The sequence below is a fragment of the Rhinatrema bivittatum genome, chromosome 8 (genome assembly GCF_901001135.1).
Source record: "Rhinatrema bivittatum chromosome 8, aRhiBiv1.1, whole genome shotgun sequence".
Taxonomy (NCBI): domain Eukaryota; kingdom Metazoa; phylum Chordata; class Amphibia; order Gymnophiona; family Rhinatrematidae; genus Rhinatrema; species Rhinatrema bivittatum.
In genome coordinates, this window is record NC_042622.1 from 145,215,556 (window position 1) to 145,231,399 (window position 15,844).

A 15,844-nucleotide genomic window follows, 5' to 3' on the forward strand; every position below is an offset into this window, starting at 1 on the left:
TGTAGTGTATTTGGATTTTCAGAAGGCGTTTGACAAAGTCCCTCATGAGAGGCTTCTACGAAAACTAAAAAGTCATGGGATAGGAGGCGATGTCCTTTCGTGGATTACAAACTGGTTAAAAGACAGGAAACAGAGAGTAGGATTAAATGGTCAATATTCTCAGTGGAAAAGGGTAAACAGTGGAGTACCTCAGGGATCTGTATTGGGACCGGTGCTTTTCAATATATATATATAAATGATCTGGAAAGGAATACGACGAGTGAGGTTATCAAATTTGCGGATGATACAAAATTATTCAGAGTAGTTAAATCACAGGCAGACTGTGATACATTACAGGAAGACCTTGCAAGACTGGAAGATTGGGCATCCAAATGGCAGATGAAATTTAATGTGGACAAGTGCAAGGTGATGCACATAGGGAAAAATAACCCTTGCTGTAGTTACACGATGTTAGGTTCCATGTTAGGAGCTACCACCCAGGAAAAAGATCTAGGCATCATAGTGGATAATACTTTAAAATCGTCGGCTCAGTGTGCTGCAGCAGTCAAAAAAGCAAATAGAATGTTAGGAATTATTAGGAAGGGAATGGTTAATAGAACGGAAAATGTCATAATGCCTCTGTATCGCTCCATGGTGAGACCGCACCTTGAATACTGTGTACAATTCTGGTCGCCGCATCTCAAAAAAGATATAGTTGCGATGGAGAAGGTACAGAGAAGGGCAACCAAAATGATAAAGGGGATGGAACAGCTCCCCTATGAGGAAAGGCTGAAGAGGTTAGGGCTGTTCAGCTTGGAGAAGAGACGGCTGAGGGGGGATATGATAGAGGTCTTTAAGATCATGAGAGGTCTTGAACGAGTAGATGTGACTCGGTTATTTACACTTTCGAATAATAGAAGGACTAGGGGGCATTCCATGAAGTTAGCAAGTAACACATTTAAGACTAATCGGAGAAAATTCTTTTTCACTCAACGCACAATAAAGCTCTGGAATTTGTTGCCAGAGAAGGTAGTTAGTGAAATTAGTGTAGCTGGGTTCAAAAAAGGTTTGGATAAGTTCTTGGAGGAGAAGTCCATTAATGGCTATTAATCAATTATACTTAGGGAATAGCCACTGCTATTAATTGCATCAGTAGCATGGGTTCTTCTTAGTGTTTGGGTAATTGCCAGGTTCTTGTGGCCTGGTTTTTGGCCTCTGTTGGAAACAGGATGCTGGGCTTGATGGACCCTTGGTCTGTCCCAGCATGGCAATTTCTTATGTTCTTATGGAGAGGTTGTGCTTCTGAAGGATTTTTTTTTTTCATATTTGGTGGGATTGCCCTGTCATTCATTTGTTTTGGCAACGTATGTTTACTTTTATCTCTAAGATTCTTAACTGTACCATTCAGTTACAGGCAGAGGTTGTACTTTTAAATTATCTGCCCATGTGTGTGAGTTCTGATGCTCAACTCTTGAGTCTGCAGATTTGCATAACACCTTGGATTGAAATTGCCCAGTTTTAGAAACAGAAAGATGCTCCATCGTTGCAAAGAGTGTTTTCTAGACTGGACAAAGTTTGTATTATGAGTAAAATAACAGCTACAAAACGGCATAATCTCAGGAAGTTTGACTTAATTTGGGGTCCTTATATGGCTTGGAGAACTCTTGTTACTTGATAGTCCTCTAATTGATGATACCTCTCTGTTCATTTGTCTTTTGGATGACTGTGTACAGATACTATGGGCTTTGCTGAATGTAAAGGGCGGACAGGATGGGTGGGTTGGGGGTTGTAATTGTAAAATGATTGCCTTTTCTAAATCATTGTCATCTTCCTGACTTTTACTACTGATATATTTCCCGAGGGTGTTTTTCTTTAATTAACAATAAAAGTCTCAATTAAAAAAAAAAAAAAGTAAACTTGCTTAAGAACATAAGAAATTGCCATGCCAGGTTAGACCAAGGGTCCATCAAGCCCAGCATCCTGTTGCCAATAGTGGTCAATTCAGGCTACAAGTAACTGGCAAGTACACAAAACACCAAGTAGAACCCATGCGAATGATGCCAGTAATAGCAGTGACTATTCCTTAAGTCAAATTGATTAATAGCAGTTAATGGACTTCTCCAAGAACTTATCCAAACCTTTTTTAAACCCAGTTACACTAACTGCACTAACCACATCCTCTGGCAACAAATTCCAGTGCTTAATTGTGCATTGAGCAAAAAAGAGTTTTCTCTGGGGCGGATTTTAAAAGCCCTGCTCGCGTAAATCGGCCCGGATTTACGCGAGCAGGGCCTTGCGCGCCGGCACGCCTATTTTCCATAGGCCTGCCGGCGCGCGCAGAGCCCCGGGACTCGCGTAAGTCCCGGGGTTTTTTGTCGGGGGCGGGGCCGATCGACGTGGCGTTTTGGGGGCGGGATGCAGCGTTTTGGAGGCGGGCCCAGGGGCATGGTTTCGGCCCGGGGCGGTCCGGGGGCGTGGCCGCGCCCTCCGGAACCGCCCCCAGATTGCATCTCGGCGCGCTAGCGGCCTGCTGGCGCGCGGGGATTTACTTCTCCCTCCGGGAGGCGTAAATCCCCGGACAAAGGTAGGGGGGGGGGTTAGATAGAGGAAGGGAGGGGAAGGTGAGGGGAGGGTGAAAGCGAGTTCCCTCCGAGGCCGCTCCGATTTTGGAGCGGCCTTGGAGGGAATGGAGGCAGGCTGCGCGGCTTGGCACGCGCCAGCTGCACAAAATCGGCAGCCTTGCGCGCGCCGATCCTGGATTTTAGCGGCTACGCGCGTATCTACTAAAATCCAGCGTACTTTTGTTTGCGACTGGTGCACCAACAAAAGTACGCGAACGCGCAGTTTTTGTAAATCTACCCCTCTGATTCTAGACCTCTCATGATTTTAAAGACCTCTATCATATCTCCCCCCTCCCCCTCAGCCATCTCTTCTCCAAGCTGAACAGCCCTAACCTCTTCAGCCTTTCCTCCTAGGGGCGCTGTTCCATCCCCTTTATCATTTTGGTTGCTCTTCTCTGTATCTTCTCCACTACAACTATATCTTTTTTGAGATGAGGAGGCCAGAATTGTACACAGTACTCAAGGTGCGGTCTCACCATGGAGCGATAAAACAGAAAATGTCATAATGCTTCTATTTATCATTCCCCTACTAATTATTCCTAACATTGTTTGCTTTTTATTTTTTTTTGACTGCCACAGCACACTGAACTGATGATTTGAATGTACTATCCACTATGACGCCTAGATCTTTTTCCTGGGTGGTGGCTCCTAATATGGTACCTAACATCGTATAACTACAGCATGGGTTATTTTTTTCTCTATATGCATCACCTTGCACTTATCCACATTAAATTTCATCTCCCATATGAATGCCCAATCTTCCAGTCTCGCAAGTCCTGCAATTTATCACAATCTGCTTGTGATTTAACTACTCTGAATAATTTTGTATCTGCAGATTCGATTATCTCACTCGTTATATTCCTTTCCAGACCATTTATAAATATATTGAAAAACACCGGTCCAAGTACAGATCTCTGAGGCACTCCACTGTTTATCCTTTTCCACTGAGAAAATTGACCATTTAATCCTACTCTTTGTTTCCTGTCTTTTAACCAGTTTGTAATCCACGAAAGGACATCGCCTCCTATCCCATGACTTTTTGGTTTTCTTAGAAGCCTCTCCTGAGGGACTTTGTCAAACACCTTCTGAAAATCCAAATATATTACATTATCGGTTCATCATTATCCACATGTTTATTAACCTGTTCAAACAAATAAAGCAGATTTGAGAGGCAAAACTTGCCTTGGGTAAATCCATGCTGACTGTGTTCCATTAAGCCATGTCTTTCTATATGCTCTGTGATTTTGATCCTTAGACTAGTTTCCTGGCACTGAAGTCAGGCTAACTGGTCTATAGTTTCCTGGATGATCCCTGGAGCCCCTTTTAAATATTGGGGATACATTAGCCACCCTGCAGTCTTCAGATACAATGGACGATTTTAATGATAGATTACAAATTTTAATTAATAAATCTGAAATTTCATTTTTTAGTTCCTTCAGAACCCTGGAGTGCATACCATCCGGTCCAGGTGATTTGCTACTCTTTAGTTTGTCAATCTGACCTACTACATCTTCCAGGTTCACAGTGATTTGGTTCAGTTCATCTGACTCATCATCCTTGAAAACCATCTCCGGCACTGGTATCTCCCCAACATCCTCATTAGTAAACACAGAAGCAAAGAATTCATTTAGTCTTTCTGCAATGGCCTTATCTTCCCTAAGAGCGCCTTTAATCCCTCGGTCATCTAACGGTCCAACCAACTCCCTCTCAGGTTCCCTGCTTCGGATATATTTTTAAAAGTTTTTATTATACGTTTTTGCCTCTATGGCTAGCTTCATTTCTAATTCTCTCTTAGCCTGTCTTATCAATGTTTTACACTTAACTTGACAATGCTTTTGTTTTTTCCTATTTTTTTTTCAGATGAATCCTTCCAATTTTTGAAGGATATTTTTTTTGTCTAAAATAGCCTCTTTCAACTCACCTTTTAACCATGCTAGTAATAGTTTTGCCTTTCTTCCACCTTTCTTAATGCATAGAATATATCTGGATTGTGCTTCTAAGATTGTATTTTTATACAATATCCATTCCTTTTGTACACTTTTGCAGCTGCACCTTTCACTTTTGTTTCTATTTTCCTATTTAATCAAAGTTTCCCTTTTGAAAATTTATTGTTAGAGCTATAGATTTGTTGTGATCTCCCTGCCCGTGGGTTCCTCCGCGAGCAGGTTCACTCACCCACACTGTTTTCCTACCCGACGCGGCAAGGACGCCGCTGTCGGGCCTGCCTACGTGGCCAGAGCTGTGGGCTGTGATCACCCACGCGGCTTGGAGGCCGCCCCGGATGTCCTTCTTCGCCGCGGCAGGAGCCGCGGACTTTGCTTCACATTCTTCACGGCTGAGAGCTGCCACAGACTTCCACCTTCCCCGCGGCGTAGGCTGCAAGCCCCGGGACTCTCCTGGCGGCTGGGGCCGCCCTTGGGGCTCCCTGCAGCGGCAGGAGCCGCTGCCAACATTGGGCCTGCTCCTCAGGCCCAGCCCTGCGCTTCTGGCATCTGACGTCAATGCAGGCCGCTGTCTGTGGTCCTGCACAGCTTCCTGCTTGCTTCTTAGGCACCAGCGCGCGTCTCTCTGCTGGATTTAAAGGGCCAGTCACAGGAAGTGTGGCTGACCCCACCTATGGACTGATTTCCTGCCTAGCCCTATTTAAGGGCTATCTTCACAGTATGTCTTTGCCTTGCATCGGAGTGACATCCCTCTGGAGGCTCCTGCCTGCCAGAGCCTTGTAAGGTCTCCAGTTCTTCGTGGAGCTCCTCGTCTTGTCTGCCTTCGTACCACGTCTTCGTGTCTTGATGTCTTTCCTGAGGTCCCTGTCCATGTCCTGATGTTCCATCATGTTCTTCCATGTCCGGATGTCTCGTCATGATCTTCCCCGTCCTGATGTGCCTGCCTGTCCGGATGTTCTTCCCTGCGTCTTCCTCTGGTGCTCCTGAGCCTTCTGATCCTGTAGGGCTGTGGTTCTCGGATGATGTCGTGCCCGAGAATGGAGTGGCCTGCAGGAGGGATTTGTCCCTGTGCTCCTGAGCTTCTGTTCCCGCCAGCCATAGGTGGAGCTTCGGATGACATCGGCTCAGTCATCGGAGTTCCTCCTCGCCTGGATCTTCCCTGCGCTTGTCCCTCTCTCCTCATGGTCCGTGACCAGCCTCCTAGGGCTGTGTAGGGTGCGCAGTGGGACAGGGTGGTCCGCGACTCAGTCCCGCGGGTGGGCTGAGTAGGGCGCCCTGAGAGACAGTGCAAATGTCCTTCCTCCCAGCTGTTATCAAGTTCCTAGTCTCGTCTGTGATACCGTTGCATCACCTAAGTGTCTTAATCTGTGATGCCGTTGCATCAACCCAAGTCTCGTCTGTGATGCAGTCGCATCAATCATAGTCCTGTCTACGTGTCAAGGCCTCAGTCTGCCCTCACCTCAGGCCAGGCCTGCTGCTCCATGCTGTTCCATGCAGCAGGTCCGAAAGGGCTCGGAATGGTCGGAGGACTATTCACTTTCCAACATCATCTGTTGTTGGCCATAGGAGCTTGCAGCCTGGCAGAGGATCAGACTGTCAGCCATGCTGGAACACACGTCAACCCTCGAGTCGGTCCTGGACACGTCTGGGGTTGGGCTAAGGCCCAAGGGCACACTAAACACCCCGAGCGGGGCTCGCCGTAGGGCCCCATTCACAACAAGATTTACATATTGTCCCCCCTTCTTGTCAGTTTAAATTTGATCATGTTATGATCACTATTGCTAAGTGGCCCCACCACTGTTACCTCTCTCACCAAATCCTGCGTTCCACTAAGGATTAGATCTAAAATAGCTTCCTCTCTCATTGATTCCTGAACCAATTGCTCCATGAAGCAGTAGTTTATTCCATCCAAGAACTTTTTGTCTCTAGCTTAGATAGACTTTGGAGGAAACATCTGCCACTGAGTATAACCAATGAGGCTACAGAACTAGAAGAGATCCCAACAAGGTCATTTAAGGTTTTCTCCAAGAAAGAGCCCTAGAAGCTGATCCACCTCCTGCTTTAAAGGGGAGTTGTTTCAATAGAACCTAAATCTGTCTATTCTGGTGGTCTTTAAAAAGACTGGGACCCTATTACTGGAATAGGCATCCCCCTGCAGAATCTGAAAAAAAGCATTTTTTGGCTAACAAGTACAGCTTGGTGAAGCTTCAACATCTGAATTATTCTCAGGGAATTCCCACTTCATTAGGAGCAATCCCTGCACTTCTAATGAAGAGAAAAGGCTTTGGATAACCTATGGATTCCTTATAGAATCCACAGCCTGAAAAACTGACATCCTAAGGGACATGACCATCTGAGATAAGATTTTTTTTTAACATATAGGCCGAAGACAGAACCATTCTTACTTTCTGATGCCACCTGTTCTTCCTTTAAGTACAGTCTACATTCACTTTATCCTTCAGGACAGAAAAACAATGAGAGTACGCTCCAAACACCATTCTGGATAATTTGGATCTTATTGCTTTCCCACATCCTGCAACTGAAATGTCCAGGGGAGAGTCATAACCCATGGTAGCTGCAGGCCCGTTATAAAATGCTAAAGAAAAACAAATTCTGGGGTGAAATCCTCTAGAGAGGAAGGGCAGGGGCATGGCATAGCTACAGCACCAGTTTCCCCCAAATGGAAAAACACCACAGGGCCCTCCCCTCCAAGGACACAAGGCTCAGCTCAGGAGAAGAAACAGTTGGGAATGACCTGCAGAACACATACAAAATGGAAGTCATGCCCACCAAAATGGCCACCTCTAAGGAGAAAATAAAGCAGACTCCAGTGCCGGACTCAACAGCTCCTGTGCCTGGATCAGAGGGTCTGACCACAAGCTCTGCCTAACTTGTACTGCCGGACTGAGGGGTCTTTGCAGGCTTCTCCGAAGAATCACTGCTGCCGAAGGAAACAGGGCAGTAATAAGCTGGCATCGCAGCAGAAGCACTAACTCACAAAAATTCCAACGCTGACCGGGCTCCAATACAACACGGTTACAGAAATACTGAAGACCCAAAGACAAGGAGACTGATGGCTGGCAGGCCTGCTCCTACACCGGCTCAAATATACCCCCCCCCCCCCCACCCCTGGTCCACTAGAGACTTTTCTTCCTCCTGTTACTTGATTCAGCAGAAGTGGCTTATCTCCTCACCTTTCTCCATTTTCTTTTTTTTTTTTCTTGTGTTTTTAATAAACCAGAAGGAGAAAACAACTTCCAACAGAACCTCTTCATGAACCAAAAAAAAAAAGATTTCCACCTTCTAGGCTCTACAAAACACTTCTGGAAGCCTTACACAGGGCTTGCGTAACTGGGAAGAACCAACAGCTTAGTCCCCAGTTCATGGTCCATAAAGACGAAAAAGGTGTATCCTCTGTCTCCATCTGCTAACAGGGGGAGAAAACCCACACATCTGGACTAGTATAGCAGGATGATAAGGAAAGCTCCTTTTAAGTTAGCCCACTGTTCTTCTACTTCACAAAGATCCTCCCACCCTGCCATCACTTTCTTGAGATACTCTCACCTTAAATTTGGTACTCTTGAAGTCCAGGACCTGGACCTGTGTGTGACTCCCTCTCTGCTTTTGCTCTTATATTAATCCACACTGCCTGATGATCACTGGAGCTCAGCTGATTGCCCACCTGAATATCAGAACCAGTTACTCTCTCCCCACCCCCACTCCTGTCACTCACGACGCGGTCACTCCTTTTCAGTCCTGCTTGTCTGTCCAATTCCTCTGCTGCTTTCTGATGCTCCGTCAAGTCTTGGGAACTTTGAAAACTGATTGAGTCCTTCTGTCAGGAGTGAAAAACAGCGCATTACCACCAATTCAAGAAATGAGCAGAAAGTAGTCAACCTAAGCCACCTATCTGGTAGAACTTTATCATCGGGTTGCAGAGTCCTTGCACTGAGGAATTTTCAGACTAAATTGGGGGGGAGGAGGGGTGATAAATCATATACTTGTTAATGGTCAGACAGAGCTGGTGTCAATAATGGGATTGGAACATGGGTCTGCAAGTATCACGTCTCTGGGTTCACACCTACAAGGTGTCACACAGTGAGTATTGGTGGCAAGAGTAGGATTGGAATTTGGGTCTGCACCTTGCCCTGTCTCCTTTCCTCTCAACTGCAGCTCCAAACAGTTTGCCATTTTGGGCCAGCAACATCAATGACAACTGCAGCATTTCCTTTGCAACACACTAGAATGGGTACTTACCTCTAACCTGAAGGGTAAGAAAGGAACGAGAGGCCCCTGCTGCTTCATACCTGCAGGAAAGAATGAAAGTTGGAAAAAGCAAAAAAACAGATGAAGAGGTTTCACACTTCAGATCATTAACTGTGCTGTACAAAGCAAAAAAAAAAAAAAAGTGGGTAATTCCATACCTCCTATTAGCACTCTTATTTTAGGGTCCCAAATAAGAAGTGTAGGGATTTAAAAAAAACAAAACAAAACAAAAACAAAAACAAAAAAACCCCCCCAAAACACGAACATATACACATACAATACCCACACCTCCAAACACACACAACACCTGTAAATATTCCTTACTCATACAATACTAAGACTATGCGACCTCCAGGCATGTCCTGGTACCCAAGTGGGCCCCTGCGCCCCCCTCACCCCATCCTTACCACTAGAGGCAGCGACTTTCACATCTGCCCTCAGTTTCTCCACCTCCTCCTGCAGCCTCTTGTTTAGCTCCTCTGCCTCCTGCAGTTTGCTTAAAAGATTAAAGAAGGGGAGGTGAAAAAAAAGCCCCTCTGCCAGCAAGAAAAGAGGATTAACTAATTGTAGCATACGGTACACTGTGATCACTCAGATGATGGGCACGCACCACTCTGTCACATGACTGGAAGACTTCAGCTGCCTCAGCTCCTCCTCTGTGCCCTGCTTCGCCCGAATCTCAGCTTCCAGCGCAGACTGCAGCTCCAGCCTGGCTGAGGCCTCCATCTTCTGCAGGCGCCGGGCCTTCCACGGTGCCTCCTGGCATTGTAATGAGAGATAGGGAAAGAGACAGAGAGAGATGGAGATGTTCCTCGATTACTGGTCACATATTATACAGTGCTTAGAAGACTAAATGGCTCCATGCCAGCAGGGACAGGCTGATTCAGTCCTAGCTTTGCCCCTCTCCTTATCTCCATTGCATAATGGGAGTTATAGTATATGCTTTTCTTAGAGATCTGGAACTGCAAGTTCCCTAAAATGCAACAAAAGTAAAACCAGGGCTGGTTCTACCTGTCCTTCATGACCTGAAGTCATTGCTGATGCTACTACTCGTCTCTCCACCTCCTCTCATTATCCCTCCCCTTGTTCCTAGGTATGTAATAAATCTCCCCCTTCCCTGCAAATGTATTTTTCTCTTTTTACATTTAGATAACACAGCATTTTAGTCTCCTAGAACAGCAGGAGGCGTTATCCTTGAGTTTGCTGTTTAGACCAGGAGATCGGCAGTTCCAATCCTGGCTGAAATAGGGGCAGGGGAGATGTGGGGGAACATCTCAGCTGGTCTAATTCCCCCCCCCCCCCCCCCCCCCGCCATCTTGTCTCTCACCATGGGTTTGGCCCCTGAAGTCTGGCCACAGCTGCTCTTCAAGGTCTCCATCTCCTCTGTCAACTTCCCAGAGAGCACCTGCAGGTACACACGGGATTCCTTCTCATCATTTACCCTGAGCATGGGTAGAAAAAATAAAGTAAATACAAAAGGGAGGCAGAGGATATGCAAAGGATAAATACAATACAAATAAATACAATACAAATACAAATAAATACAATACAATACAAATAAATGCAAAGGATAAATACAATACAAATACAATAAAATAAATACAAAAGGGAGGAAGAGCAAAGGGGACAGAAAGAAAATACAGAACAAAGCAGGACAAGAAAAAGCAAAACCTAAAATCTGGTAGTATGTACTATGGGTTTGATTTTAAAATGCATTTACCGGTACATGCTTAAAATTGGGTTTCATACATGTAAATGCAATTTACTCAAATAATTGGGCTTTTGAAAATTGCTGCAATAGTAGTTACATTTACATGTGTAAATCCTTTTGAAAGTCACCCCCAGTGGCTTTAGATCAGGTTCTGCAGAGATGCATTGGTTGAACACCTGCACATCACACTGTGACCGGCTCTTTTCCCCCTTCCCCCAGACCTTGGCCTCAAATTCTACCTCCACGCAGACGATGTTCAAATCCTCATCCCCATTCACAACTCTCTCACTGATGCCCTTGCATTTTGGAACACATGTCTTGCCTCTATAAATGACTTCCTCACTAACATCCACCTCGCCTTAAACTCCTCCAAAACGGAGCTGCTCCTTCTTTCTCAACACCAACCCTCCTAAACCCCTGATCTCCAACGACCCAGCCTTCAACACCATATCGTCCCAACCCTGTGTAAGAGACCTTGGGGTAATTCTAGACCAACAACTCAATCTAAAAAAACAGATCAATTCCAACCTCAAAGAAGGTTTTTTCAAGCTCAGTGTTCTAAAGAAACTTAGACCCCTCCTCCACTATCATGACTTCCGCACTGTCATCCAAGCCACTCTTTCCTCAAAGCTAGACTACTGTAATGCCCTCCTCCTCGGACTATCCTCCTCCACCACGAAACCCTTACAGATGTTCCAAAATGCTGTCGCCAGGGTTATTGCAAACTCACGGAAAGCTGATCACATCACTCCCATACTCAAAGACCTCCACTGGCTCCCCATAGCATCCCGCATTCTCTTTAAAACTTTAACCATAATTCACAAATCCATCTACTCCTACAACTCTAACTGGCTTGATGAACCCTTTTGCCCCATACGCTCTGACCGACCCATTCGGTTTGCCAACAAACGTACCCTAACAGTATCTCCTATCAAAAAAGCCCACCTCTCCGCCACAAGGGATCGCGCACTCTCCATTGCAGGCCCTAAACAATGTAACTCCCTCCCGACTACACTCAGACTTGAGCCATGCTACTCTAAGTTCAGAAAGAAACTAATGACTTGGCTCTTCCGACAGGCCTACCCAGAATAATTGTCTCCATCTACCGCCTCCCCTTTAACTTCATAAACAGCCCTCATATAAGTGGTACTTAAGTTGTATATAGACTCTTGTAATTAGCCTATCTGTTACCGTTTAAAGTTAATGTTTTTTTACTTCAATATTTTCTGCACTTTGTAATTACTCTCTCCCCCTTCCCCTCCCTGTTGATTGTATTTTCAGTCTTTTAGTTGCAATGTAAACCGGTATGATGTTTGCATACTAATGCCGGTATATAAAAGTCTTAAATAAATAAATAAATAAAGTGCTGCTGCAGCACCATAGGAGGGCAGTGCCTCACTTCCCCTCCCCCCGCCGGACCTCAGAAGCTCTCCCCACCCTACAGCTCACCACTGCAAGATGTCTGCAATCTGGGCCTCCCAGTTAGCCATAACCTCACTCTTTTCCTCCAGGGACCGCAGTTCCTCCGCCAGTTGCTTGTTGGTGGTACTCAGCCTCTCTACATCCTTCACCATCTGCCATTGGAGACAGGGTTGGGAGCTGTTTAGAACACTTCAACACTCTTCCTCCCCCCACCTTCACCTCTGGTTTTCACCATGAAAGGCATTCCTCCCCTACTCACCCACTCCAGTTCACAAGCCTGCTTCCTGTTCTCCTCCTGCAGTAGGCTCTTCTCCCTCTCGCTCATGTCCAGCACTTGCAGGACTGCTTCTTCCTGATCCCGGGCGCTGGCAATGCAGAAAGGCAGGGGAAGACATGGAGGGGGGGGGGGGGGGTTTGTCACAAAACACAGAAATGGGGTGAGAGAGAGTTAACAGGGTTGCTGCAGATCCCCTCTCCATAGCAAGTGTGAACCCTGGGGCGGGGTGGTGGGGGCAGAAAAATGATCTGGGAATGAAGCCTCACTTTCATCCTCCCCCTATGCATTAAACTCATCCTCATGCATGTTATAAAGGAAAAAGTTTCAAACTAGCAATAGGAACACAAATCCAACTCCTGGTACTCATGCATAGGTTTGTAACACCCCCCCCCCCCCAAAAAAATAGTATCTTATGTATTTGAAATCATTTATATTCTGTCCTACCCAGACAAGTAGGTCAGGGTGGACTACAAACAAAACAAATTTATGACATACATAAACATAAGGATTGTATTATTGTTTTAATATATAAAATGAATGGGTATGAGTGTGGATGTGTAGAGGGGTGAGTGTTGTTATGCCATTGAGACACATTTTATGGTATTTGTTAAGAACATTTTTTTTATAATAAAGTTGGTACACTCTCTTGCATATATGTGTTTTACATAAACATAAATCAAACTAAAATTGATAACCCTGAATTCAAAACTAAGAAACAAATCTGTTGACATATCCAAAGGCTTGGGTAAAATAAAATGCTTTAAGCTGCTTCTAAAAACAGCAATGTCATGTATTGCAATGGGTACTGCACTGCACAAGACTGGTCCAACTGCAGACAAAGCCTGCTGCCAGGTTGAAACTACATGAACTTCCTGAAGGTCCTTAACCTTGCAAATGGCTTTTCTAACTGCTATTTGTTCTGCTAGACAAGTATCAGAGTATCAGGCCTTGTCCTGCAGAGAGCCTTTCTTGGTGATTATTTTGGATATGGTCAAAATTCATATGCTTCCATAGTTTCTCTCAAAAGTAGTATCTGTTTTTCATCTAAATCAATCAGTCTTTGCCTTCCTTTGGTAGGCGTCTTGAAAGCCAAGAATTCCCAATCTTGAATTCCTTGGATGTACTTTGAGATATTTGAAAGTAATATGATTTCAGAAAATCGGATCACTTGTTTGTTTTGTATGCTGGTCCACGCACAGGTGAAGCAGAAACAAAAGCTACCATAGCTCAATAGATTAAGCAAGTCATTACTACTACTTATGTAGATGAGAAAACTTTGCCCAAACAGGTCAAGGCTCATTCCACCAGAGCCCAGGTGACTTCCTGGGCAGAACAGCGGTTGAAATCTCAGGACATCTGTAAAGCAGCAACGTGGCCTTCTCTATATTCTCTTTCAAAGCATTACTATTTGGTAGTAAGGGCCAGGAAAAAGGCTGAGTTCGCTACAGAAGTTATGCAAATAGGTTTGGCAATATCCGACCCAGATCAGGAGTAGCTTGGATGCATCCGACTCGTCTGGTCTGCAAGAATGAAAAGGAAGGAAAAATTATCCCTTCCTGATTTCCTTGAATCCAGATAGGCCAGGTCAGAACCTTCCCATTGCTTTAATCTGCTAAACATTAACTTATTTCAGTTAGTGGTGTGTTTTGTTCAAAGAAAGGCGCAAATGGATGTCTCAGGATTTAACAGGTATGTAACCTTTTTTGTTCTAATTTTCTGCTATTAATGTTTCCAATTTGTTGGAAGCCATTTGGTGTTATGGGGTTTAATAGTTTGTAGAGTTAGTTTGTTACAGATAATACTGACAGGCTGAGGTCAGCATGGGTACTATAAAGGATGATTTCAGTAAGCGCATTTGTCTCCATCTGCTGGTCGATGAGCATAACCCATTCATCTGGACTGATCTGCCTCGACTCAAGAAAAGAAAATTATCAGGAAAGGGTAAATTTCTCCTTTGCTGCCCTATAATCCTGTTCATGCACTGAGATTTGCAGACAAGACGTTGATAGTAGTTCTTTTTCCTGCTGAAGTTCTTGTAAGAGATTCAAAGGTATAACTTGCTAGAAAAGATAACACTAAGTTCAAATCCCAAGAAGGAACTGGGTCTTTCATTGGAGGTCTAATGTGTTTTACCCCTCTCAAGAAGCAGGAAACATCAGGATGGGCTGATACTAGTTTGCTTTGTACACGTCCTCTGTAACAAGCTATAGCTGCCACCTAGACCTTCAAAGACTTGAGCGCTAAACTTTTCGTTAGGCTATCCTGAAATACAAGAATGCAGGGAATTGAAGCACTCCTTGAAACTATCTACTTGATGGAGCATATCCACCACTTGCTGAGATTAACTTTTCTTATTTAAACACGACCTCTCAAGGGCCAGGCAATAGAGAAGCTAGACGGATGCTCATGAAGGACTGGACTTTGTGAGAGAAGATTTCTGTCTTCAGGAAGCCATAATGGAGTTCTGTCCAGAAGCCTCATCAGATTTGCATACCACGGATGTCTTGGCCAATCTAGAGCTACTAAAATTACCAGATCCTGATGCCAGGCAATCCTATGCAAAAAACTCTTCCTATCATTGTCCACAAGGAGAATACATATAGAAAAGACTCCATTAGCCAATTCTGCATCAGTGTATCCAAACCCAATGATACCTTGTCCTTTCAGCCACTGAAACATCTTTGAACCTTTTCATTCATGGAGGAAGTAATCAAATCTATTAGCGGAGTTCCCCATTTGAGAACTATCCAACTGAAGGACCATTCTGACGAATCGATGACATTCTGGACTGAGAAAATCTGCCTGGATGTTGTCCACTCTAGCTATGTATAAGAATGATAGATTCCTCAGACGTTTTTCCACTCACTGAAGAAGCAAACTAGCCCCCTCGCAAACTGAGGGCTCTTTGTGCCTCCTTGGCAACCAGAGGGCTTTTTGTGCCTCCTTGATGATTCACATAAGCAACTGTTGTAGCATTGCTCGACAAAATCTTCACAGTTTGCTCTGAGGTCCACAAACTGAAGACCATAATGATTCAGGTGGCACTAGAACAATATTTATGGATCACCCTGTTTCTTCCTTCAACCAACAGTCCTGCACAAACTAATCCATTCAATGAGCTCCTCAGCTGGAGAGGCTGGCATCCATTGTTATTACTATCCAAAGTGGAGGCTGCAAATTTACTCATTTTTCCACATTTTTGGAGTTCTACTACCAATGGAGCCTGATCCTCACTTGAATGGGAACAAATAGCCTCAGAAATAATCCTGAGTCTGTGGATTTCATCTAGACAAATGCCCTCTGAAGATCTCATATGTACCAAGGAACTAAAACCAATGCTGCCACCATGGAGCTGAGAAACTGAAGGTAAATCCACACTGACATTACCTGTCCAAGACCAATGAGGAAATCTGAAGCTGTAATTTTTTTAATCATTTGAGGTGGTAGCTCATAGACCCTTCTTTTGTGACAAAACGTGCTCCCAGGTACTCCTGAGATGGGATGAGGCTGCTCTTGGGGCAATTCACTCCCAGCCTAAATCTTGCAGAAAGTGAACTACCTATTTGTTGCCTGCTCTCCTGTTCCAGTTTTGCCCTTATAAGCCAGCCAATCATCGAAATACAGG

At 44.8% G+C, this 15,844-nt stretch overlaps 1 protein-coding gene across 2 annotated transcripts in view; it reads right to left on the bottom strand.

The window, feature by feature from the left end:
* CDC42BPG (CDC42 binding protein kinase gamma) overlaps window positions 1-15,844 on the bottom strand; it is a 217,607-nt gene that overhangs the window by 105,937 nt on the left and 95,826 nt on the right. For both annotated transcript variants that reach the window (XM_029611052.1, XM_029611053.1), the window contains exons 15-21: window positions 12,202-12,307; window positions 11,970-12,094; window positions 10,137-10,251; window positions 9,420-9,568; window positions 9,217-9,305; window positions 8,801-8,850; window positions 8,277-8,378 (exon numbers count right to left, since the gene is read on the bottom strand). In XM_029611052.1, coding sequence (XP_029466912.1) covers window positions 8,277-8,378; window positions 8,801-8,850; window positions 9,217-9,305; window positions 9,420-9,568; window positions 10,137-10,251; window positions 11,970-12,094; window positions 12,202-12,307 — 736 coding nt within the window. The remainder of the gene's footprint in view (window positions 1-8,276; window positions 8,379-8,800; window positions 8,851-9,216; window positions 9,306-9,419; window positions 9,569-10,136; window positions 10,252-11,969; window positions 12,095-12,201; window positions 12,308-15,844) is intronic.